At 38.1% G+C, this 27,902-nt stretch overlaps 1 protein-coding gene across 3 annotated transcripts in view; it reads right to left on the bottom strand.

The window, feature by feature from the left end:
- Positions 1 to 27,902, bottom strand: part of LOC109039614 (alpha-tocopherol transfer protein) — a 46,032-nt gene that overhangs the window by 17,385 nt on the left and 745 nt on the right. The window contains exon 1 of one of the 3 annotated variants that reach the window (XM_019055184.2): positions 23,170 to 23,508. The exons of 1 other annotated variant lie outside the window; for it this stretch is intronic. Coding sequence is in view for 1 of the 2 variants with exons in the window: in XM_019055183.2 (XP_018910728.2) it covers positions 2,776 to 2,780 (5 nt within the window). In the remaining variant the exon portion in view is untranslated. Of the gene's footprint in view, positions 1 to 2,775; positions 3,038 to 23,169; positions 23,509 to 27,902 lie in introns of those variants that run through there. One more of the 3 variants, XM_019055183.2, reaches the window with a different exon arrangement.

The raw sequence follows: 27,902 nt of genomic DNA, 5'->3' as shown, positions 1-27,902 counted from the left end.
TGGATGTGAGATGCTGCAGACAATGTAACAGGTTAAGTGGTTATGTAAACAAAGGCCGGCTGCGCCCGCAAAATCACGCAAGAGACGCTATTTATAATCCATGTCAACACTGATGCGTGATAATTACGATAAAAATAGCACTCAACACAGGTGAAAATTACATAAAAATAGCACTCAACATATGTAAAATTACGATAAATGAATCAGAAAAAAGGCAATGTGAGATCTCCAAAAAATGCCCTGATCTGCTAAAGCACAACTTCAACTGTTTCGAGCTAAACCTTTGATAGTGGCTCGCGTACAAAATTACTGAAAACAAAAAAGTTTGGATTCGACGTAAAAATTAATATTTTGTTTCTTTTATTAGGTATTTTTGTTTTTTTTTTTTAAAAAAAAATCAAAGTGTAGTATTTGGTAGTAACATAGTAAAAGATGCGTATACATTCACGATGCATTATCGAAATTTGAAGAGCGCCGATCACAGAAAATAATCCTTTGCTGCCTTTTCAAATCGGCAGACAGCGGTTCCGGCCCAGATATAATCCGAATGCAAAATAACCGCCAGAGTAGGAATATGGCTTAACTTGGTCCATCAAAAGTTGAACTTTAAGAGCAATCCTCCGGACTTTGTTGTTAACCAATACCGTAAACAGGTTGGGTCATTTTCCGCTATTAAACCGATTAATGCAACTATGTGGCTCTTGTGTTTACTCCAAGACCAAGGCCACGCGCGAAGTTCCAATTTACGGTTGCCGTCTTCCTGTAAAGCTCTGACTCTCTCGTTCAAAATAAGTTATTTTTTGACTCGGTTTGGCAGCATTGAATTTTAATCGATAGTATAAAATACGGTCTCCCTTTGTAAACACAAAAAGCTGGCAATGAAACATCTCTGTTTAGAATCCATATTAGGATGATGCGATTCAGTTTGCAAAGTTATCACGTGCTTGAGGAAAGGTCACGACTCGTAAAATTTCATTTCAGAATAAGAAAGAGAGGGATTATTCTTAATATTTTTAATGGCGCGAAGCGCCTTCAGGGGGTTAGGCCGCGTAGCGGCCAGGAGGCGTAGCCCCCTAGTTTTACAATAATTTGGAATTACAATGTCTGGTTTAGCTTAAAAACAACGTATGTGCCATTAGATTCCCTATGCACGTATGTTTTTTTTTAAAGAAGGAGCCGGAATTTGTAGTTCCTAACAGCAAAATGTAGTACAATTATGCATCTTCGTGTTCCATCAAGGTTATAAAATTTTTAACTCCAACATACGCATTGTTTTTTTTTTTTTTTTTTTTAAAAAAAAAATATTACCTATAACCAAAAATCTAGATTTACTGATCGACATTTCTGACTGTATCATGGTATATGTGAAATCAAAAATTCCTGAGTAGATTTCAGTTTTTAACCCCCCCCCATCCCACCCCCGAGTGATGTAATCACTTAATGCTCATGGAATCCTTCTTTCCATGACCAACCAAGATATTTTTTAAGACTTGTCTTATTTTGAAGAAAGAAAGAAAGAAAAAAAACATTGTTTCCTGGGTGATGAGGGAAAATTTGAGGAAGTGAGAAACAGAAAGGAACCAACCAAGTTACATCAAGTTAGAGCCGAGATGAAAAAGTTTGAAGTTGAAAGTTTCAGGCTAAATGTTATGGAAAACATTTCAAAGCCTATTTTTACGTATAAAAGTTTGAATTTTGGACAGGAGTACCTAAATGTACGAAAGTCTAACTCGAAACTACCCCTAATTCATTTTTTCCTAAATTTGACTTCGTTCCTCTCTGTTTAGCCCTCGTATGCCCGACAATTTTTTTTTTTTTTTTTTTTTATGCAAGAACGTTCATAGCGGGTCCAATGGACCCGCATTCAATTTACATTGGTTTTACATATGAACGGCCTTTTTGCCACATATTTTCTGTTATCAACAGTGTAACACACTTAGACTTCTCATGAAAGTTTACTTAGCATTAAATTGAATCAATGGTAAAAAGTTCCGTGTATCGAACACTACCTCAATTTCTGACTAATTGTGGGCGATTCTCAAAAAAAATTGATATTCATACTTCAAAAAGTTTGATGGGTCGGTGATGACAATCCACCTGTTAAATTTTTTTGGAGTGATTTTTTATTTTGATCTATCTTCTGATCTGATGTTTTTCTTCTTTTTTCTCCTCAAAAAATCACCCGAGTCAAACTCATGATTAGGTATATCCACAGAAAAGAGGCCCATAAGGCTTCCAACGTTGCTAAGATTGTGCAACTTGACTCTTCATACACTATGACCTATCCAACAGCCTTGCAATGCATTCTCTCCAAATTTCTCCTTGAAGACAATTTTACAGTAAAATAATTAATTTTGCAAAAATTGGTGTGTGAAACTGTGCAATCTTATTGCTGACCACGTTGCAAACCTTATGAGCCATTCCATTGGAGATGTATTCAATTATTAGTCATAAATGGACCGATTTTATTGGAAGGGAATTAACCCACATTTTCGAAAAAATTGAGTCAAGAATATTATCGAGTTCCACTAGCCGTATATTTCCTCCTGCCAAAAACTAAAAGTCTAGGGAAACAACAAAAAAAAAAAAAGTGAAAAAAGGGGTCAAAGTTTATTTTTTGCATTGACTCTTATGCAGGAATAAAACTTCTCAGTTTCAACTTAATGTGGGCTGGTTCCTTTCAGATCAAACTCGTTCCAAATCGAACTGATAGCGAGTACACGGAACTATGTACCCTGGATCAGCTTTACTTTGAATAGTGCCAGAAAAAAGTACCTCATTTAGAAAATCCAAAAAACAGGAACTTGGTCGAAAAAAAACGAAAACAAAGCGATAAGTCGAATCCTGCGATGGATTCACCGACACTGATCACTATTCACTCCGCGAGAGAAATCGGACCTATCGAAGGATGCGTCTGATTACGCGGCTGTAAACTATCTGAAATTATCGATTATAGATTGGTGATCCGCTCGGACGCACTATAGCACACCGGCTCGGACACGGTTACGGGATCGAGTGAGGCGCTGCATGGATGCGCGGGGGTATATACTTGGATGGGAGACGGACTCGTATGCAGATGGGGAGCAGGTTCCACCACCACCCAGCGTGGGCGCTCCGCCGCGGAACGTGATTTCCCGCGGATTCACGTCAAGCGGCCCCACCACGTGGACGTCTTCCCGCCCAAAATTCCCAGAAGACTTCAAAAATTTCCAAGTTTCCAGACTCTGTTGATGTTTGTTAAGGACTGTATTGTTAATGCCCAGGGTGTTTTGAAAATTCCCGAAAAATTTTCCAGTATCTAAAATCCGCATTGATCTAATTCCAGAAAAGTGAGTGGTAAATTCTTTTCGAAAATGTTCAATTTTTAGTCTCTGGTTTCTGACATCCTTTAATTCAGCATACTGTCACGTTTCATTTGAGAGGTATGTTGATTTCTGCTGAAAGTATCAACCACAATTGAAAATTCAGTAAGCCAAGTAGTGAGCATGAAAACTGATGAAAACCTTCCCGAAACATCAGTTCTATGACAAGAAATGTATTTTTCTCAGGATCTAGGGGAAATATCTCAATAGGCCATGCCTTGTTTGATTCGTGCAAATTTTCAAAAAAAATTTTGAAAATGTTCTCAAAACTCCGTCTTTTGGTGCAGAATACCACCACCAAGAGACCGTTTTCTGCACCAAAAGTCCAAGTTTTTTTTAAGATTTTGAAAACAGTGGAAACTTTAAAAAAAAATTGAAAATTTTCAAAGTAAATAAATTAAGAATTTTTACTCCAAAAATTTGAAGTTGTTTCAAAAATTCAAAATTTTAAAATTCCCAAAAACGCTCTTGTCTAACTGTAAAGTAAGCACTGGTGAAATAAACATAACAGTGAATGTTGATATCTCAACTGTACTTCCTAAAAAAGAGCACCCTATGAGCCCAATTTTTCACGGCCTGACGTAGGAATCTGTTCACTCTCCTTAGGACAACAGCGGGCTGATTATTGAAATTGATAGACAAAGCAATAGACGAAGAAGACAAAAAAGATTTGGAGGGATCCTATTGGTAGAAGCGGGTGGTTGCAATGGACAAAGGAGGTAGGTAATAGACTAACTAACGGCAACCCACGAGAGTTAGTCTATCATTTACCCCTTAGTCTATAAGAACCGCACCCATTTCAACCAATAGGATTGCTTTATACCCCTTATGTCTTCTTTGTCTAAAGCTTTGTCTATCGATTTCAATAATCGGACCGCTGACTGACTCAGTTTCAGCCGTTAGATTTGCCCCGATTTCAAAATATGAGGATTGTCGGGGAAGAGTGAATTGTGCTTTTCTGTACGGTTACGGCCATCAAAATACGATTTGGTGACAAGATTAGCTAACCGACCACACCAAGAAATCTGGCACCATCGCTACAACTGTAAACCAAATTTTGAAGTCAAAACGAGGCGAATCGACCAGTAGAGAAAGAAGGCAAAAAAACTTTCACTTTCGTCCCTCACGAGTGAGCGCAGCGCTGCGACGGGGCAGAAAAATCCATTCGGGTTTGATGCGGATTTGTGTCCGGGCTGTGTGACGTGCGTCATTCGTCACATGAAAATACTCCGGTGACGGTGACAGGCGGGTAGTTGACCAGATCATCCGCCTCGAGGCCATCCAAGAATACGTCCGATCATTTGGACGTATTCGAATTAAAAGGAACTATCTCCAGTGTGATATGGGTTTTGTCAATCATACATTCATATGGGCGTGACGGTCCAAGTCACACAATGGAGATAGTTTCTTTTGATTTTAATACGTTCATCTGATTTCATATATTGCCGTGCTAAGGTAAAACGTCATAAAGCTTTTAGACGTTACCATATTACCTTCAATAGAAGACGAATTTACTGGAAAAATTGTAAATATATTTTTTCAAATTTTTCAGACAATTTTGTTCGCTATTTAATCTAAAATACCTAAAAATTTTCAAGGACAAATTTGCATGCCTTTCCTCAGAATGACGTGTTTTATCAAATTCGGAAATTCTCAAATGCTCATACGGAGTTCTTTTTTTACACGTGACGAGCCTTGACAAGTATGCTCCGAATTTTTGCCGGGCCGAAAATGAGAAATTTATTAATGGAAAATTGTTCAAAAATTACGAGGGGCACTACAGAGAAATCTGTAATCCACTTCTATCTTTATAAGAAAGTTGCGAGTTTATGAGCCTTCAAAAATACGTCACTGTAAAGTCATAATTTGGTATGGATCATCCACCTTTGTTTTACAACTCCACGCAAAACTCAAGGTGGGCTGTCATTTGTCGCAGTTTGTTTATTTTTTTGTGTATTATTTATTTATTTATTTATTTATTTATTTATTTATTTATTTATTTATTTATTTATTTATTTATTTATTTATTTATTTATTTATTAAAAACAAGCTACATGACAGTAGCCTTCCTTGTAGTACATTGATTCGTCTTGACAAATTTACAAGAGCTGCAACATAGGGAAGGAAGGAAAGTTTCGTGGTTTGACGCGGATGGTTCGCTGAATGTACGACTTGATTTACAATTCCTAATTTAACTTAAGAGACTTTTCCCCGAGCGGAAAGTTTGAATGAAGACTTTAAACGCTAATTCAACGCTTGTAAATCGTTTTCGGAAATTTCCAACACCTCTACTATAACCTGCAGGAACGAGCTTTGTGAGTTTTTAATGTTACCGTATCTAGTGGTCCATTTATTGAATATTAATTGGGCGAGCATGTTCATTTGAAACTTTTTTCATTCTTCGGTCCTTTGTTCATGGTCAACAACAAGTCTCAAAGTTGAATGTTTTGCATTCGTTGTAAATATTGCCGGAAGAGTGCGCCGCTCAAGAATTAAGTTGTTTGAATAATTGGACGCATTTCTGTCCAACGGAACTATGTGCATTATGACGTGAGCCCTGTTATGCATGTATTCTTATGGGTCTCAGAGCTCATATCTTAATGCACATAGTTCCGTTTGATATAAATATGTACAATTTGAAAGACGAGAATGCAGGTACGAGCTCTGTCGCCCGATTTAAAGACAAAGCGTAAAGAAGCACCGTAAAACTAGTATCATAAAAACTCCGTGGACAGGAATTCAAGCGACGCAAAATCGCAAGTCCAGTAAGAGCTAGGACGCCAGACAAAAGAAATACCTTCAAACTTGCGTCAAAGGTTGGTTGGAGGTCTTGCCAGAAAAACTGACATCGATGATTGAAAGGCGGAGAAGAATTACTTTAGGTGAGTTATGAATTTGACATCTAATTATTATTATTATAACTCATACGTAAAGTCAACCGCATTAAGATAACATGGATGGCATAATAGACGTCAGCTGGCACACAGCTGCGATTGCAAGTGCAGACATGAAACCAAATGAGAACGAAGGAAGAATAATTGTGAGACACATGTTGAAAAAAGGCGATCAATTCATTTGTGTAGCTCGTTTGCTGAGTTTTTTCATCTCTTTCTGTAGCTGATCAGTTTCTTTGGCTCGAAAAATATTCTTGCCAAACAGACGTATATGCACTTTAATAGAAAATTTGCTATGTAAGTATGAACATTTCGATAACGCATCTTCATTTATCATCTTAACATACTGTACATACATTAAATTTCCAGCGATCGTGCAATAGAAGATCATCTCAATAAAAAAAGAAAAAGTGTTCTATTAAAATAAATTAAATTTTTGAGTAAAGCTGTTGGTGTGCGCATGTTGAGATAAACTATAGATATATTTAAGTCAACATTTTTTAAATCACCCTATTTATAATTTTCACAAACAATATCGAGAAGAAAAAACACCGAGAATCGGTATTGAACCTCTCCCATCAGCCCATAAGCAAAAACATGAAAAAATCCCACGTATTATGGAACTGATCGGAGCTTTTCTTATTCCAAGGACACCATAATCAACGAAATTATTCTGTTCAGCGGTTGCACGAGAATCATTAAACTCAGAACAGTGGATAATCAAATACTCAAAAATGTATGGTTCACTTAGGATTAAAATTACACGTTTCGAAAGATAAACGTAGGATGCATCGTCCGGAAATTATCCACTGCTTTATCGCAAGTTATCCAAGTAGATGCGGTCTCTCTTAAGATGCATTTTGAGGTACTTCCACATGTGCAACCTGTGGTCGTGCATTTTCTGTTGTTACCTAGACGAAAGACGCGGCAACTACATTTGATCGTTGCAAAGTGCAACGGAGACTTAAACGCACGTCTAAGAAAGTATAGAGGATTTTATTAGACAGTATACTCGTCAAAATCATCTTGAAATGTTTGTGTTTGCCATAACTTTTAAGCAGAGCAGTGGATAATCAAGACTTAAAAATGTATGGTTCACTTAGGATTAAAATTACACGTTTCGAAAGATAAACGTAGATGCATCGTCCGCAAAATATCCACTGCTTTATCACAAGTTATCCAAGTAGATGCGGTCCCCCTTAAGATGCATTATGAGGTACTTCCACATGTGCAACCTGTGGTAGTGCATTTTCTGTTGTTACCTAGACGAAAGACGCGGCAAATACATTTGATCGTTGCAAAGTGCAACGGAGACTTAAACGCACGTCTAAGAAAGTATAGAGAATTTTATTAGACGGTACAATCGTCAAAATCATCCTGAAATGTTTGTGTTTGCCATAAAAAACAGATGTTGACCTATCCTCTAAATAGTCAACGACATTTTTAGTTATCTTGCTTGACGATAAAATCGGTTTTATACTTCTCGCTTGAAAACGTCGATTTTGTGGAAAATTGCCTCTCTAATAGAAACCGATTCAATTTATTTTCAGCACATTGAAAATAGCGAGTTTAAAAGAGTCTGTTAAGTTAATCGTGAGTTTCGGCACTCTTTCCACGGACATCACGACCCGCGACCCTAGGTTTGGAGACTTAAACGCACGTCTAAGAAAGTATAGAGAATTTTATTAGACAGTATACTAGTCAAAATCATCTTGAAATGTTTGTATTTGCCATAACTTTTAAACAGATATTGACCTATCCTTTAAATAGTCAACAACATTTTTAGTTATCTTGCTTCACGATAAAATCAGTTTTTTGCTTCTCGCTTGCAAAAGTCGATTTTGTGGAAAATTGCCTCTCTAATAGAAACCGATTAAATTTATTTTCAGCACATTGAAAATAGCGAGTTCAAAAAAGTCTGTCAAGTTAATCGTGAGTTTCGGCACTCTTTCGCGGACATCACGACCCGCGACCCTAGGTTTGGAGACTTAAACGCACGTCAAAGAAAGTAAGGCGAATTTTATTGAGAAGTACACTCGTCAAGAATTAGCTTGGAACAATAGTATTTTCGTTTCGATGGCCGTGGGTCATGACTGGTTTACAAATTGGACGCCTTCAAACAGTTGTGAGCGTTTAGAATTGCACGTAAACCTGAATATTCTCAAAACGAGACGAGTGTTATAATGTCATACGCTCATTCAGGCACGAAAACTCCTAAGGATAGGGTCTAAGAGTACATTAATAATTAACGCGTTGGTATGATTGAAACTTAGGATGGATAGCGAAGAAACAGCATTAATCTACTTCCAAGATGTGATGTATTCATTAGAGCCAATTGAAGAACAGAAAATCAGTATTTCATACCGCAAAAATACATAAAAATTTAGTTTAGGTGTTCATTGATGTTAAATGAGCTTCGAGCTATTGATGGCTAAATATGATTAATCTAATTCAAGTTGCAGTGGTTTGATCATTAGATATTCGGCTTTTGCGTATGTAAAATTACGAAAATTAACGCTCCATAGAGTAGCGTAAAGGACGTAAAAATTAAGTAAGTAAAATAAAAAGGAAAAGTAACAAAGATGTCCAAAGGTACCTATTAGCAAGTAAAACGAATCATTCGTATATCCAAAGGATAAAAGGCAAACATTACACACTTCGATGTGTACATCTATCGATAAACACTCTTAATAATTGAGATGTCTTCGGTTGATGGATTAATTGTCGAGAGCATTTTATTTTTTATAACTAATCCCCTCAGCCGTAAGTACGCCCATTGCCCATGCGTCAAAATTACGAGCACAAATTATAAGCCGGTTGGCAAGGAACTTAAAGATGAGAGAGTTTATTGTTGATCGCAGTGGGGAAATTTATCATCGCCAGATTTTTTTAAAGACGGACGATGAGCAGCTAGTTATACTGAAGGGACGTCGCGCAAAAGCTTAATACGGGAAAACCCCTCGAACCCGACATTTATTTTTTCGTGAGATTGAACAGCTATGGCATGCTGAGGGAAAATGCCGTGGTGATGTCGTACTCGAAAGTCACCGAATTTCCCACGATATAATATTTATTTTTGAGAAAAAGTTTTTACTTGCAATTTTTAGATTAAATTGGGAGAAAATTCTCTGGATAATATTGGAGGAAAAACATACTCACAGATTTCCATAAAAATTCGTATTTTATGATGGGAAATTTGGTGACGTCTAAAGGTTCATACGGCGTCCTTTTTTAGTAAGGAGTGGGTATTTAATTTCCGAGAGAGAATCCTTAATGAGTGTTCGTTGTGGTTTTAACGTTCTGGCCCCAGTAAATTCCGCTGGTGCGGTTTTAGTGGTTTTTTTAGGAAATGGCGGAGTGTCACTGTAAGAAACGAGGAATTAAGTTAAAAGAAGAAGGCATACTTTTGTTTCTGAAGCTACTGGCAGCTAGAGGTCGTCTCAGATTTTTTATTACCTTCGCAACTATTGAAACTATTCCCGGTATGGTATTGAAAGTGAGAAGTTCATTTACAAAATTTTCCTGATGTGCGTTAGGTTAATTAATTATTTACATCCGAAATCCTGGTCATCTTAAAAACATTAGTTGGGTGATTATACATCTAGGACGATGACCGATGATAGCATTAACACTTTTGGTTTGTTTTCTAAATAAAAGTTAGTATGAGTTACATGTGTCGAAATGTTCATAGCATTTCCTCTTGCTTCGATCAAAATGCATGAAGATGAAGTAACCTGGTCACTTCGTCGAAACACGCAAGAAAAAAATTCATCCACGATTACTTACATTTGCGTGATTTACCACGTACAACTCATGAATATTCATTTGAAGGTCAGTAAAATTTTAAGATCAGTGCGTAAGAAGCACAGCGGTTATCAATCGAAGCATCAGGTTATGGACTCGTCTAATTATTCTAAAATAATCCACGGTGAACATCCCGTTATGTAAAATGCGCAATCGTAATGATGTGGCCGATGACCCATTTTTAAGTAATCGCGAGCTTTCGAATATTTTGCAACTCCACCAGAGAACGCTCATCCTAAAAAATAAAACCATTCTTCTAAAACAGGAGGCTCGTCGGTTTGTTTAACATGAGAGAGTACCTCAATGACCAATAGTTTGAACCCTCGTCTCAAAATGTCTTCTTGAATAAAATTTTCATTAAAATAAAAAGAGTCAAATACTCTTAAAAGCCATCGCCACCGTGGTAGGTACTGTTTAGTTTCACTTAGGGCCGGTTCTATCAGCGTATGCGTTGACTTCTGAGAATAACTCTTACATACGATTAGGAAGATGGCAGTACAGAATCTCTATAATATGTAATCTGACGAAAACCTATGCTTATTACCGGAATTAAATACATTGCTTACTATCAGCGGGCTGATCATTGACATTGATGGACAAACTATAGTAGACAAAGAAGACAAAGGGAAAACGGAGCGATTCTATTGGCTGAGACGGGTGGTTTTATAGAAGAAGGGGGAAAGTGATAGACTAACTGTAGGGTCTATTGAAGGTTGCTGCTAGTTTGTCTTTTATTTACCTCGTTCGCCCATTGCAACCGCTCAGGTAGCATTGTCTTCTTTGCTCATCGCTTTGTCTTTCGATATCAATAATCAGCCCTCGGAAGTGTAAACTTTGGTGTTTAATAGAGAATTAGCAGGTGCCAGAAATCTGATGAATTTCGTGATTAAATGGAAACTACTAAGTGAACTAAACACGAGGATACCCTTAATTCATGAATTGGACAATTATTGGAGAAGATAAGACGAAATGATCTAGTCTGCTAAAATACGTGTGTTGAAATGGGAAATGCCGCCAGATGACGTTCTAGGCGGTGCATTTTCTCACTTTTAAATTTATCTTTATACTATTTCCCATATCAGAAAAAATTTACAAAAAATACTGTGAAATCATCTCTGTAAGCACTTTCAGATGAAGCAATGAAAACTTTGCACGCAAATTTGCCAGACCGAAGTTCGTGGTTGGCTCATGAGCGAGTCCAAAAGGCAGACCTCATGACGCAACCCTCGACCAAAATCGGGAGTCCTCCGACAATGGACCCACCAAAAGTTGCCTCAACCCCGACCTCCAGATCAGCGAGCACGCCTTGAAAGCGAAGCCACGCTCAAACGCGGGCGTCCGATAAAAGGCACATCACTCAAAATTTCTCACGCCAAGGCTTCGACGCTGAATTTCGACGCATGTGAATCGGGCGCCTTGCCTCCTGCTGCCCCCGCCTGCCTCCGATCAGCGCCGGTCCATTCATTACTGCAATCAAGGCCGCTCTTACGAACTTTTTCGCGCGTGCAATCGATGTCGTTGACTCTTAATTCTTTTGTGTGGAGCTCCACGCGCGCTGTCTCGTGAGCGGCTTGTTATCGAGGATCTGGGTTCGTTGCATATGTCATGTCAGTCATCATCGCAGAGCAAGACTGATTAGTCATTTGCTGGAAGTCGAGACCCCGATTGCGGTGCATCTTTGACGTTGTTGCCAAGTTTATGACAAAGTGCAGTTGCAGCCGGCTAATTATTGGAATTGATAGACAAAGCGACAGATGAAGAAGACAAAGAGAAAAATCAAGCTATCCCGCGGATTAGAATTGATAGTAAAAATCTGTAGACAAACAATTTAATTATTGGAATTGATAGACAAAGCGACAGAAGAAGAAGACAAAGAGAAAAATCAAGCTATCCCGCGGATTAGAATTGATGGTAAAAATCTATAGACAAGAAGACAAAATGGATATGAAGGGCTCATATTGGTGGAAACGAGTGGTTACAGGGTGTCATGAAACGTAAGAGAGAATGAAAGTTTGGAAATTTCAGTGAAATATTTCATGAAATTTCACGAGGCTTTGAAATATTTCATATTTTCCAGGGGCTAAAGTATGCAACCCGCACTCGAACACAGATAAATAGAAGAATGGCACAATTGTTACATTTTGCGAAACATGAAGGGTGCATTATTTTTCAATATCTTTCATAAATTTCTGAAATTCTATGAAATATTTCGCGTGAAATTTCAAGATTTTATTTTTCATGAAATTTTGCCACCCTGGGTGGTTACATTGGATAAAGGAGGTAATAGACCGACCAGGGTGGCGAAATTTCATGAAAAATAAAATCTTGAAATTTCATGCGAAATATTTCATGAAATTCCAGAAATTTTTGAAAGGTATTAAGAAATACCAATTCCTAATCATGTTTCGTAAAATCTAAAAATTGTGACTTTCTTCTATTTTTGTGTGTTTGAGTGCGGGTTGCGTACTTTAGTCCCTGGAAAATATGAAACATTTCACAGCCTCGTGAAATTTTATGAAATATTTCACTGAAATTTCCAATCTTTAATTTCTTCTTTACGTTTTATGCACCCTGAGACTGACTGACGGCAACCCACGAGAGACCCTGTAGTTAGTCCATCATTTTCTCCCTTAGTCTACAGGAACCACCCATTTCACTCATTAGGATCGTTCCGTACTCCGTGCATCTTTCTTGTCTACAGCTTTGTCTATCTATCTATTTCAATAATCAGCCAACTGAGCATAGAAGCAGGTGGTTGCAATGGATAAACGGGGTGAGTAAACGTCTAAGCGCATCGAGTGAAGTTAATGCCTTGATATTTTTCTTTTCTGTGAATTTTTCAGAGATAATAAAGAATATACCCACGGAATTTCACGACGGGCTTTTTGTTAAAAAATATATAAGAGAAAAAATTAGGTAATGTTTTTGATGCAGTTAGGCTGATTCTGATTTTGATATTTCTGATTTTAACTGTAGTGGAATTCGATTTTCAAAATTCAAGATGGTGCCCAAAATGGTTGTTTTGGGAGTAATAGTGCTAAAATTCGAGCACATTGTCAAGTTTGAGGTCCATTCTTATGTTATTTTGATCGCAGAATTCATATTGAGGGCAAAGAAAATAATCCTATTAGATTCATGGGTGAATTGCGTCATGCGATCTACACATCATCATCTACGCACATTACACATCTCATCACATAATACACACTACACATCATCATACACATCATACATACATCTACGATCTACACTTTTTTGAAGAGACCAATCTGCAGTTTCCCAGGAGCGCACGGCGTAAAATTGATAACAAAAATCTCGTAAAGAATGTATTAAAGAGGATAAAAAAAAATACCAAACGACATTTCGTTATTTCAAGAAAAAAAACGCAGAATGCGAGAAAAGTTTACATTAAAATTTCATTGTCACGTTAATCCGCGAAACTTAGAATGCAGTTTGACAATCCTGTAATTTGACAAGATTAACTTCAATTTACCTCTTCAGTTCATTCTTTAATTAGTCATGAGGTTTGTTTACGAGTCGTTTTGCAGTTATGCAACTAACTGGACGTATTTGTGCTAAAAGGAACTATATTGCACGCAAATCCCATTCACATAGGTCTTTTTAGCATAACAACGTCCAACTGTGAGTCCGCTATTATCCTTTTCTTTGAGCACAGTACTGATCCACTATGCGTTGTTAGCGTATAGTTCGATATAGTAATGCAAGTCGAAAACAGAGAAAATTCTCTTTTTACATTTACATTTTTCTGTATGATTGTTTCTTTGATATTAAGGAGGCGTAACCCTGTTTATCTTCGGAATTTTTCAAAGGTTTCTTTATACGAGCTTGGTCTTGAATTAGGGCATCAAGAGAAGTACTGTGGACTTGTTTTTTTTAAAATTAATAATTCTAGATTCCGATATTCTTAATTTATGAGACGATCATAAATTACACAAGTTTATTTAAAAATTATCCGCTGAAAATGTTCTTATTATTTACATCCACCTTGGATGAGGAAAAAATGAAACATAACATGTTTGCTATACTGTCTTGCTACAAAAGAACGTCGTATGAACATATATATGTTGTCAAATTTCGATCGACAATATATTTATTTTTGAGGTATGTTAAGAACATTCTCGTTGACATTTCGGGATACGAGATTTTTAGATTAAATTACGAACGGAATTGTCTGGAAAATGGGAAGAAAAATACTCAGTATTTTCCCTATAAATTCGATTTTAATTGAAGGAAATATGGCAACGTCTGAAGGCTCATACGGCGTTTTTTCTTGGCATGACAGTAAAGATCCATGTATGCTTGATATCTCACTATTTTAATTATTTTATGTATCTATGAAGCGATTTACCTATTCATCATTGTATGCTTTCATTTATTTTTTCCCCCGTTTAAGTTTGGTTCAATATGTCTAATCCGTTTGCTTAAAAATCACAATTATCAATTGCGCGGTGCGATTTAAACAGCATCATTATCATGGAGTTACCTTACGAAAGCTCTTTCACTTCCTTAAAATGTTAAATTTCTTACATATTATACAGAAAATTCGTGATAAAACGGTAAAAATACGAGGAATACAGAGGATCTGTGTCTGAAATTATGCCTAGTTCTAAAAGGTCACTTCATTTAGTGCACGATCTCACGCTCACCAATATGGTACCTCTGAATTTTTATAAAATGGAACTCCACGTTCCATCCATGAACTACAGACTCATTATGATTTTTAATAGTTACCTTGACGGTTAGCACGCAGTGTGAACTTTGCTTTTTCCCATTAATTGTGAATCTCAATTTTCAATTATATCCAAAAATAATTTTTATGCTGAGATTTCGTGCGTGTAGAATTTATCCAGTTGTATGATTTTGTTCGGCCTTAAGTGGAGAGTTATGGGCAAAATTATTATTTTCACAGATGAGACGTTCTTGTCCGTCGTTAGAACCCATCGTTATCAGAGGGTGATCAATTATCTTGTATTATTGGGACATAAAATATTCAATGACAGGAAGTAAAATCCAGAATTTTGTACCTAGGTATTCTCGAATCACTAAATTTTATTATTTCAATCGGATGGCATCGAGGTTACTAATGAATCTCTCGCTTTAGCCGAGCAGTGTGAAATACATGGCCAAAATATGCATCCAATTTAGGGCTGATAATCATTCGGTCATTCCAGCTTGCTCTCCATAATGTTCTAACTTATTTTTGCACCCTGATAATTTTCTTAATTAATTTTTAACTTTTGGTTGATTGACCTTCCGGCCACAGTATCACAAGCGCCATGCAACTTTTAAAAATCTCCGCCACGATTTTATTTTTTACAGAGATATTTTTGGTTGAGTCTATTCGAAAATTTCACTGAATTTTATCGACAGCACAAAGAAAATTCAGTGAAATTTTCGGACAGCTTCGTTAAACAGTTTCCCTGTAAAAAATCAAATGGCGGCGGAAATTTTTAAACGTCGCATGGCGCTTTTGATACTTGTTAAATGCCCTTAAGCGATGTCTCGCTGAACCGATTTTTCCGATAAGCCTTAGGAGACAGGAATTAAAGTGAAAGACCTCATCAGTCCCTAAAGTGAGGTTTTTTCCAAGAAATGTTAGTCGACCGGTTTTCTCCGCTTCTCCTCCTTTCCATTCCCCTTCTCCATATTATAATAAAATCCTGGTTTTCGGAAGAATCCAGTGGTCGTTTTTAGCCGAGGCGGATACGCATAGCAAGGCGGATCATTATTCTTTTTCATTTATAAAAAGAGGGGTCAGGGTTGCAATTTTTAATGAAAAATATAATCTTGAAATTTCATGTGAAATATTTTACGAAGTTTCAGAAAAATATGAAAAAATATTTTTCGCGGATGAAATTAGATGAAAGACGACTGGTTTTTGCTTTCCGGTGTTTTATGGTGCGTGTTGCACACCCAGCCCCTGAAAATATGTTTCATATTTTTCACAACTCAGTGAAATTTCATGATATATTTCACGGAAATTTTCACCGTTTCACATGTTTCATTTCACCCGTGCAACCCTGAGAGAGGTCTTTGTACGGTCTTTCTTGTATTTAATTTTTCTTCTTCTCTTTTTTGGTGTGTGTTCGATAGATAAACTCCGGTGATTAATCTTAGCATGACGAACGCCTCGAAAGTAAATCACAGGTGCAACGTTCTTCCCCCTTTCGCTGACCTTTTATTCCAAGATTTGAAGAGGCAAATATCAGCTGTGCGAATAATTCAGGAATTTCTTTTGTCTGCTTTAGTCTCATTGAAAGTACAAGAACTTGCCCTCGAACACCTGCGAGGTATTTTCGTTAAGTCGAACTGTAACAAGTAAAATTATTATTCATGAGGAAATCAGATACTAATGTAGATTACCTAGTTTTCCTGTTCGTTTTTTGCACCGGTGTTCGCGATATACGATAACCATTTAATTGTGATGTACGCATATGAATTAGATATATAAGTACACATTTTATGTGGTTTCCTTAGGAATATCTTAAATGTCGCATTTTATGGTTTCCGGTAGTCAGAGAAGGGCATTTTCAAGCATGAGGCAAACGCGGAATAAATCAGCAAGTCTCAAGGGAGGCTAATATTTGAGTGGTTCATGAGAACTAGCAAATACTCTTGAGACTATCTTAACTTACATCAGGTCAAAATAAGTGAAAATGTTCTAGCTCATAATACTAAAACACAAAAAAAGCATCCATTTAGGATGTTTAAACTACCTACATCGAAAATAGTAATGATTACCTTAGAATTTTCTTATTATTAAGATTATCATGACATTTGACGATGAAATGCACCACTTATTTTGAATATCATTCTATTTTATCGGTTTTGATGTCCGATAAATTATTAAGTCAAATCTTTGTTTCTCAGCATATTTCAATGATTTATACTACAACTACAATTAAAAAACTGATAAAAGATAAGTAGTAATAAGTATTAAACAAATTCATTTTTCCATCACTCGTAGATAACACGACGTGTCGTGGGTGGAGCATTATCACAGAAGAATAGTATGAATTTAACTTCTATTTTACTTTCGTTAGTATTGGCACCTCAAAGGCTACGTAAGCAACACAGCCAAGCAGTGGCGTGGCGTGCTTTGCGATGTATCGATTGATACGCCACTCAAACCTGTGAAAAAAGATCGATTATTAGGGTGTTCGCAGCGAACACCTTAGTAATCGATTCTTTACCATAGTTTCAAATGGCGAGATATCGATAATTGATCATTCACGCCACGCCACTGCAGCCAAGGATAGAGAAAAGACGTAATTGGACCTCAATTTTTGACTTGTTTTCCAAACCCGAGCGACTCTTCATCGACAGCGTACAGCGGAGCATTGCGAGTTCAAGCTTCTCGCCATGGCGCCTTCAATTTTGCAGATGCAACAAGGACATCCATCAAGCATGAATAGTTGTATCCCCGCGCCGTCATCGAAGCGTATACCCTTTCCCTAGCTCTACTTTCATGTTGCGTTGATTCAGTTGGTCTTATTTATAGTAATGCTTCAAAAGATGTATGAAAAACACAGCCGCAGATGGGAGAGACGTAATCAGTCCTCGATATTTAACTTGTTTTTGGAATCCGAGCGACACCTCATTGACATCATAGACTGGAGCATTGCGAGTTCACGCCTCGCGCCATCGCGCCTTCAATAGTGCAGATGCAACAAGGACATCCATCAAGCACGAATAGTTGTATCTCTGCGCCGTCGTTAACGCGCATCCCTTCCCTTACCCTACTTTCATGTTGTGTTGATTCAGTTGGTCTCATTTGTGGTAATGCTTCAAAGACTACGTGAGCAACACAGCCAAGGATAGAAAAGACGTAATTGGACCTCAATTTTTGACTTGTTTTCCGAATCCGAGCGACAATTCATCGACAGCGCACAGCGGAGCATTGCGAGTTCAAGCCTCTCGCCATGGCGCCTTCAATTTTGCAAATGCAACAAGGACATCCATCAAGCATGAATAGTTGTATCTCTGCGCCGTTATTAACTCGCAGCCTTTCCCTTACTCCACTTTCATGTTGTGTTGAGTCAGTTGGTCTTATTTGTAGTAATGCTTCAAAGACTACGTGAGCAACACAGCCAAGGATAGAAAAGACGTAATTGGACCTCAATTTTTGACTTGTTTTCCGAATCCTGCCGACACTTCATCGACAGCGTACAGCGGAGCATTGCGAGTTCACGCCTCGCGCCATCGCGCCTTCAATTTTGCAGATGCAACAAGGACATCCATCAAGTACGAATATTTGTATCTCTGCGCCGTCATCAAAGCGCTTCCTATCCTTTTGATCTATTTCCTACTTAAGGACTACTCAGGTAACGTAAATTCTTTACAACTTTCGTGATAAATTTTCTCTGCGTTAATTTGTTAATTTGTCCTTTTTTAAGAGGACTAAAATAGGAGCGAACATTTTTACACACCGCAAACGGGATCTGTGGTTTGGGAGTTTCTCCGTCGTACGTTGTTATTGTTTATGTTCCGATTATCCTGATTCCGTGGCGAAATTTTCTCTCCTGAGCTGTCAATGTTTCTTCCTGGGAGGATGCACGAGCACGTTGTGTCAATGCTGCGCGGCGGCACGAGATACGTCTTTTGATATCTGCGTTTTAAGGTGACCTCCAGATTTATTTCGACTCAAATATTTTGATAGCAGGTGAAAGACGTCTACTGTGTCTCATTTCTGCAGCGTACTCAAAACCGCCAAAATGTGAGTTTCACGTTTATAAACTTTCGCCGTCGATATGTCCATTGGCATCCAGCAGCTCGATTGTTGAATCGATATCGATTGGCCATAATAGATATAAAACATGGCTAAGATAGGGATTTATCGATCAGGATCATTCGATAAGGATTCAACAATCGACGAATCGATATCGAATGACTATAATCGATATAAAACATGGCTAAGAAAGGGATTTATCGATCTGGATCATTCGATAAGGACTCAACAATCGACGAATCGATATCAAATGACTATAATCGATATAAAACATGGCTGAGATAGGGATTTTTCGATCTGGATCATTCGATAAGGATTCTGAAATCGACCCGCAGGAAGCCAGGAGTGTGTCGTGGTCCATCGATACCGGCTTATTAATTGACTGCCCTCGCCTTTACGTTAGGTTAACTGCGGAGACAGTCAACCCAGCATCTTGGGATCATCTGGCACATTTTTGAAATCTATGAAGTTACTTTAGCATTTTCTTTTTTTCGGTGAAAGGAGAAATTCAGGTATTTATAAGTTGTGGAAACTCTCCGTGCAGATGAAGCAAATCATGAGGGGTGTCTCCCTCCCGCGAAAATTTGGTAGGTAGTTACTGCTGGACTAATTATTAAAACCGCCTTCGAGGAAAAGTACCGGTCCTAACGCGGCCAACGGCAAGTTCACGCGATTACTTCCAAATAAGCGTTCTGAAGTATTTTTAGAGTTCACGAGCATGTTACCTAAACACAGAGGGGTAGGGGGAGAAACTTCTCAAGTATGAGTTTTTAGAATGTTCCCTCCCAAAATGTTTCCAAAGTTGTCAGGCAAGTTGAATTATTTTCGATTCTTTTCGAAGATTATTTCGATTCCTTTCGATTTTAAAATTTTGACCATTTATTTATGACCATCCATGGGGAAATGTTGCCTTATTTTACGGAGGCAGAATTTGCAATAGAGCAATTTTGTTTGCATTGGGTTAAGAAATCGAATTTTGAATTCTTGACGGCAAATGGTTTGTGTTCTAAGACAAAGGATGTAAGCTATCCAAGCCGCATATATTTGTGGCAAAAAAGCATGAAATTGCACCTTATAAATGTCCTGAAGAATATCAATAGAGGTGACCAAAAACAAACAAAACAAAAAAAAAATACCCGGGACAAAAAAACATAGATATAATATACTTTAAAAGGAGATATCATACATTTGGTCAGCAAGCAGAGCTCATGGTTTTACTCAGGTAATCACCTACTACTAAACTCTAGAATTTTGCTCATGTTATGGGATCACACGAAACTGTTTCGTTATGAATACTTAAATTGAGATTATAAATTTGTAAATTTTATGATTCCGGAAAGAAGTAGGTAATACAAACGTTCTATTGCGGAAATAAGTAGGTGCACATTAGGGGTGGGGGACGAAACTTTGATGTCAAGTGTGAAAACCTATCCTAAATTTTACAACAGAGATTATATTGTCTCGTTTGCCCAGGCACCTGCTGCTCGCGCAGTAAAAGACAGGTGTGCCATGAACGTAAGCTTCCGCGTTTCAAACATTTTTGTGCAGAGGGGATATGAATGTTGATACAGTTTGGTCAGATATTCACAGTCATAAAAAAAGCAGATGACCTTAGAACACGCGTCAAGGTATGCCTCGCGGGTGAATGCACTTTTGGTACGGAGCTACGGTCTTCCTAAGACTTTTCAGAGGCAAATCAAACAAATTCATCGATTTTCTACCGCTGGTATTGAAATGAAAAGGTGTTCCTCTTCGCATCTGATTTCGCACAACTAATACCGATTTCGACAGAGAATCCTCTTATTAACGCCCCCATCTAAAACAGTCTAAAACTCGAATTTGGTTACTTTAATTTATACGACTGTGCTCAAATCATCAAGATTGTAAGAAACATAAAAAACTTATGAAAGATTTAAACTGTGTGTCATTAGAATATTCCGTGTAATTTTACGAGGGCGAAACATTTTTATGGAATATCTGGATGGAATATCATGACATCAAAGTCTTTCGTAGGTAGTATCTTTCGTTTCATGTCATCCTGGTTTGGTTCTTTCTTAAATGGTCGATAATCAGGAAAATACCTCGACGTGAAATACAATGTGGATACCACTTTCAAGAAAGGAGTTATACTTTTCTGGCACATTCATAAAACACTTGTTTGCACAAGGCTACTGATAGCACATACGTTGTTTCTAAATTAAGCCAATTTAGCTCCTTATTCCATAATGTAGTCGAATTTGTACCCGCACTCCTCGTCAACTTCAGAATTTTTCCACGTTCTGAATTTCTAGAGGAACAGTTTTGAGCATCATTTTCCGGATAATTAATGTATTAGCTAGCTTGATTCGTGGTAAAGCACGGAAGAAAATACAGTGAGCAAATTATGGAAGAATGGGCCTGTCAAGAGTATCTCAGACTTTTATTTTGACAACTGAATCATGGAGATTGACAAATTTCAACGATTTATGAAGGCTTCAAATTTCCATGTACTAATTTTAAATTTGCTAAAATGTCTTCAAATATAAAATAGATGACGTCATATACATCGCGGCGGTTCACATCATGCTACGATCTGCCTTGAGATGCATTATATTCTTTTCGCATATTGATTAATATTTTTCTAGCAGCTCTGAAGTAACTTATCCAAACGGGATCTTTTCTAAGCTCAACGTATACCTTCATACAGTTTGATTTACAAAATAAAATAACGCCCAAAATTTTCATATGCGAAAAAATGTTGTATGATAGAAATGGAAAATGATTGCGTCATTTTTGCATAGTTTTGAGAGTTTTAGATTCAGAGAACCGAAAGAGTGAATAGCTGCAGCTGACGTCGAAGGACAGAAACTTCGTCGTTTCCCAGACCGAGCAACGTAACTCCATTCATAATTTCTAAGCAGAGGCGGATCCAGCAAATTGGCAACACCGGATTTCCTCCATTTAAACCTAAACTTAATCGATTCTTGTCGAAGCACCTGGGTCCTCCAAGAATCGATACATTTTTATAGGTTTAAATGGAGGAAATCCGATGTTGCCAAATTGCTGGATCCGCAAATGATTCCAAGGTTACAAAATTGACTCAAGCAGTTTAATTTTTCACAAGAATAAGGCTGTGTAATTTCTGACCAACCTTTTGCCGATTTGTAAGAATCAGTGAGATGTTCAGTTAGAAGTGCGCGACAGCTCTCGGTTCCAAACATTATTTTGAAAGTAAAAATTTGGCAAGGTTGAAACGGAGTTGCGTTCTTTTGTCCGGGAAACGATGACGTGTGTGGCGACAATGCTGGGGCTTAAAATCTGATCCGGTGACAAGTCATTAAAAATCCAAGAACATTTTGGTCGGAGAGGTTAATCGCCTCCCGTTCAACGACCGCCAGCGCTCACTCTCAGTGGGTCAACCACTCTGATTTAGCAGGAAAGTTGGACGTTTATTCAGATTCATGCGCGAAATATTAAATCATACGAGATGCAATCTATTTTGCATTCAAATTAATGCTCGCAAGATGCTACGGTTGAATGATAGTGCAGCGTCTGAATATTCATTTGAGATTTTTCACGCAACAGACAAGGACAATGAAAAAAAAATTGGATGAAGAAGGAAATTTCAGATAGAAAGGGGAGCATACTCTCAAATAAGAAAACCTCAATAATTACGGCTCACAAACCAAACAAAAATCTGCAGTATCGTCACTTTCATTTGGTGACCGGGGGGGGGGGGGGGGATGATATTTAGCGCTGACTTTATGATTTTTAGACCTTCCTTCCCCTTTGTAACATTCTCGTGACGTAGGTCCCTGTCCTAAACCACAAGGAACCAAAATAGCGTCCTTGCCGTCTCGTAGCACATACTTTTGGACAATTTTCGTCGATAGATCGACGACAATATTTTGATAGCGTACAGCAAGGAGGAACCAAGTCACATCAGCAATTGCCAAATTGCAGTTAACTCTTTTTTTACGAGAGAACGGTTGTACGGATTCTTTTGAACTTTGCAGGATTTTTTTTTTCAAACCATGAAGGAAATTTCCTTTTGGATGTATACAACTGTTCTCCCCCTCCCCCCCCCAAAAAAAAAACAAAAAAATATGCTATGAAGTTCGGCAGTTGCTGGTGTGACTCGGTTCCTTTCTACTTAATGCGATCCAGTTTCGGCTTGAGATATTTTGCAAAATGAACCTATTATTTATGTCACATAGGACGTAGGTGAACCCCGATTTTACCTCCGAGATTTTTAAGTAAAAAGTACTTAGAGGACCTATAGTGTTCTTTTAATTTTCTTTTTAAAAAAAAAAAAAAAATAAATAAGAAAAAAAAAATCCTGTTACCCTCTACTCTTTGATTCGATAAAACAGGTACTTACGATTGATTATCTGTCAAATCCGAGCGTGTGGGAAGCTACGCCAGTTGACGCGTTAACACAACGTAAACAACGCGCTCAGAGGGCACCGACAAGCCGTCCGCCAAGTCGGAACGTCCGGACGCGCGCGTCAAAAGCTCGAGCCTTTGAATTAATTATAACGTCCAAAAACCCCCGACTTCCGGAGGAGGACCTGGGAGGATTCGACTCTAGTCGGCCTTCGCTTGATCAGTGTAGAACTCCTCGTTGAACTCAGCGTTGATCCCAGCGTTGACTTTCAGAACGTGACTTTCAAGACACTGCTCAGCGAGGTAGAGTGCAATCGCTGCCCGGTTTTTGAACGACTGCGAGACGGACCATCCGATCTGCGGTCTCTCAACCTCTCGGGATGCCTCCCCCCCCCCCCCCCCCGGAGGGGGAAGGGGGGGATCCGCTTCTCGTTTACCTTGAACCTGACATTGGACTCAAAACAAAACTTTTCTCGACAATTTTCTCCTGTCGATTTATTTATTTTTTTTTCTGCCTTCTTTTTTGTGTGTGTGCGCGAATAATCCGATTTGCAGAGACATCTGTGCGGTTCTGACTGCGCGGTTGAGAATGCGCGTTTCTGCTTCCTAGCTGCAAATCGGAGCGAAACCTTAAGAGCGATTTGAGGCGCACGCTGATTTTTTAATCGCATTCCGCGCGTTGATTTGAAATTTTGACGATGAAATAAAATGAGAAAAAAATTGATCTCGAGTGATGATACTACGAGGAAGGTTTTTTTCGTTCTTCAACTTTACCGAGAATAATTTTAAGTAGGTGCATGGGTTTGATTTTCATAGGAAGTAGACCACAAGGCACGAAACAAACGAAAACAACATTTTTTTAAACAATGTATTCCGTTCTTCGAGGCTTTGAGAGATTTTGACACATTAGAATCTCACGGATCAACATGAAACTGGGGAATTCGCGAATATGCGATTCAAAGCGCATGCTAATTCTGTTGATTCTGATGACTCTGTTGCTTGCATTGATTTGAATTTTAGATGATGAAGGAGAAAAATTCAAAGTTTGACTGGCAGGGAATCTTTGTTTTTGTTCAAATCTACTGGGGATCATTCATTTTACGCGCATATTGATTTTCATAAGAAGTAGAGCACGAGGTTGAATTTCTTTTTGGTCGCAATATATTCAGTTTTTTTTAAACGTTGGACGATTTTGACCCTGTAAAAAGTGATTATGACCAATATGAAACGGTGGAACTCGTATAACATTGTTGTGGATACAGTATTTACATTACATTTTTTCATTGTTAATATATTAGTTTATCATATTAAGGCATCGTTGTATGTTGGGGAATTTGTATTTATTGGATTATTTTCTTTATATTAAATAATTGCCTCACTATACCCTAAACGTGCCGGACAAAATGACATTTTTGATGCTTGATCTTTTACTATTATACCATTACCATATCTACCATGTACACCATTGTCTAATACCTACATGTGGGGTCCCTGTAAATGAAAATAAATCGCATTGGGGCTTCGGGGAAAAATGTATCTTCAAATTTATTTATATCTGCGCAACGATTTAAAATTACTTACACCAGACAAAAAGAACAAAGAAAGCTTGCCGGATTGAGTTCGAAAATTCAACCAGCGCCACCCGATTAAAAAAAAAATCATGGTAATGGAAGTAAGTTTTCTGAAAATGTATCTATTTTTTCATCGCTCTTTACAGTCTCCGTCTCATACGAAATACATATTTTTTAACGACATTTAGGTATATTATCACAGTGCAATGCGTTTAATTGCGCCTTTAATTCTCTAAACGTAGATATTTGTCTGGAGTTTACGTTTCAATTATGTTTTATTCGAGAGAGACAGAGAGAGAGAGAGAGAGAGAGAGCTTTTAAAATTTTATTCTGAGCGATAACTTGTAAAATACTTTTGGAAAACGGAAAATTACAGCCCGGAAAAGTATTTTAAAGCATTACAAACCAAACGACGAAATAATCAGGTTAATTTTTGCGTCGCATTTCGGGACTGAAACTGAAAGAGGTAAACAAATCGACGGCGGATGAAATCCGCCATTGCATCGATCGACGTAAACAAATTATACTTGAAGGAACCCCGAGCTTGGTATTACAGTTGATCGCATTCACAAAAACGGAATCATCAACAAAACGTTAGGCACTGCGTAATTGAAGAGTTCAATACAGAGGAATTGCAATATATTTTTAAACGGGAAAATATTTCTCATATTTGATACGTGGGATGTATAGTGGTCACATTCTTGTAATCTTACTTCCGACTTGGTGTTTTCATCGTAGAGTATTTCATGAAGATGTCAGAAATGGCTTTGACTCAACTTTTAAAAAAATGCGCTTAAAAAGCTCCTAAAATGTGTACCCTTCTATACCAAAAGAATTTCAGCACTAAAAGCATTTACCGCACAAACGGTGAAAACAAAGGTAATTTTTATATTACAAAAATTCCCTTAAATCCTAGTTTTTTCTTAAATTACCGTCGTCGCAATCTCTAGCTACGGAACCTTAGGCGCGTCTGTCCGCGGCGTCCTGGACGCCGGCGGAAAACTCTGCTATCGAGTCGAGGGCGAGAAGACGCTCGCATTTCGGAGCACGGCACCTTAGGAGCGGAATCCGTGGATTTTTTCCGCTCTGTCCGCTGTCAATTTCTCGAATTTTCGTTGATCGGACAGTATGCTCTGGACCGCGAAAATGGCTGGACGCGCTTTTTTTTAGGAGGGTGTGGATTCGATCGACAAAAATCGACCAAAAAATAAAAACGTGAATCGATCGACACCAATCGATGGACAAATTACTAAAAAACCGGTGTCGATTCGATCGACAAAAAACTTGGATCGATAGACGAGAAATGATTGACAATTAAAAGAAAAACCGGTATCAAGTCAATCAACATGAATCGATCGAAAAACCAAAACGTGAATCGATCGACGTAATTCGATCTATTCACAACTTGGTCGATCGATTCACGGGTTTGTCGATCAACTCATAGGTTTGTCGATCAACTCATAGGTTTGTCGATCGATTCACAGGTTTGTCGATCGACTCATAGGTGTGTCGATCGATTCACAGGTTTGTCGATAGACTCATAGGTTTGTCGATCGATCCACGGCTTTTGTCGATCGATTCACGGGTGGGTCGGTCGATCCACGGCTCTCGTCGATCGATTCACGGAATTGTCGATCGATTCACGGCTATTGTCGATCAATTCACGGCCTTTGTGATCGATTCAAGGGTTTGTCGAACTAAGTACATTCAAAAATCGATAGGAAATTTAAGGCAGCGGACTGGGCGGAATTTGTCGGCGTCTCCGCTACGATCTGTTGGCGACAGATCGGAGCGTCCTCTATCGGCGTTTTCCGCAGCGTCTATCCGCCGCTAAGGTGCCGTCCCCACGCAAAATCATCAGACAGATTTATCGGCGTCCAGGACGCCGCGGACAGACGCGCCTAAGGCTCCGTACCTTCTGTTGACCATTGCTCTTGAAATACATTTTGAGGATCCATCCAGTTTTGCAAATCTTCAAGAAATTTACATCCAACATACTAAAATATACCGTTGTACGTGAGAGCCTATATCTTCTGTGCACTCGAGTCTCTGAAATGGCGGCTTAAATAGAAGTGCGACAATCATTCTTTATCCATCCTGCCAAATGATCTTTTTAACGACACACACCTTTGATTACATAAGCATTCAGAACCACTTGAAATGCAGAATAGGGGCAGGAGAGGGGTCTGAACATAGCTTTCTTCCCCCTCTTAAATAAGAGTCTTAAGAATTCTCTTTTTCTCAGAAAATTTTTCTCGGGACGGCCCTACTCCTGGCAACCAATAAAATATACTCGAATAATATTCTCCGCTCCTACAAAAAGTGGTATGCAAACAGAACCAGTTTTCCCCCTATAATCAGCAAAAAAAACTCATTATTTCGTGGGAATGACCGAACACCACCTTAGAGTGTCTCGCAAGAGGAGAGAAGGGGATCTGCTCAAGACAATCTCTTTAAATATTCATTTTCACTTATATAGACCCGAGAAAAATCCACAATTCTGAAGAACGTTAAAAAATTACTTATATCTGACTTGACAGGAAGTTTGAAATGTACATATAAGTCAATTTTTTCAATAAAATAAACAGTTTCTTACGGAACCTTCATAATGGACGCAGTCTGCATATAGGAAAACTTTCAACGATATTTTCCCTTTCCTCCGTTGCTTTATATAGCTTATCAAAGAGCATAATGATTTCATATTAGATTCTTGAATACTCACTTCAGTTTGAACAAACAATTACTCCAAACAAGAACTCCGTATTTTTTTCCGCAGGTGTGCAATAAATTCTCACGAGCTAAATCAGACTAAAATCAAGCATTTGCTTTACTGTAACTCTTTTAATATGACGTGTCGAATACGTTGTAATAGATGTCTCCTTGTACGAATCATAATCACACTATCCGCAGGAATATCAAGATTAGAGCCGTAAACATATTACCAATGTCAAAAAACTACAACTGGAAACGATATAGTCGTCCTTAAAATTTCGATGGAATTCTTGATTTGAATGAAGTCAATAAGTCTGCATTTGATGTCACGCTTTTTCCCTTTCTTCCTCCTCCCCTTTTTCACCCTTCTCCGTTTTCTCTTCTTCTCTCACAAGTTGGAAACCTTATGAACTCTCATTGAAGAGTAACGTAAGTTTTCCTATCC

The sequence above is a fragment of the Bemisia tabaci genome, chromosome 2 (genome assembly GCF_918797505.1).
Source record: "Bemisia tabaci chromosome 2, PGI_BMITA_v3".
NCBI lineage: Eukaryota > Metazoa > Arthropoda > Insecta > Hemiptera > Aleyrodidae > Bemisia > Bemisia tabaci.
Note: the sequence above shows the minus strand (reverse complement) of the source record. Positions and strands in the feature narration are given on the sequence as shown.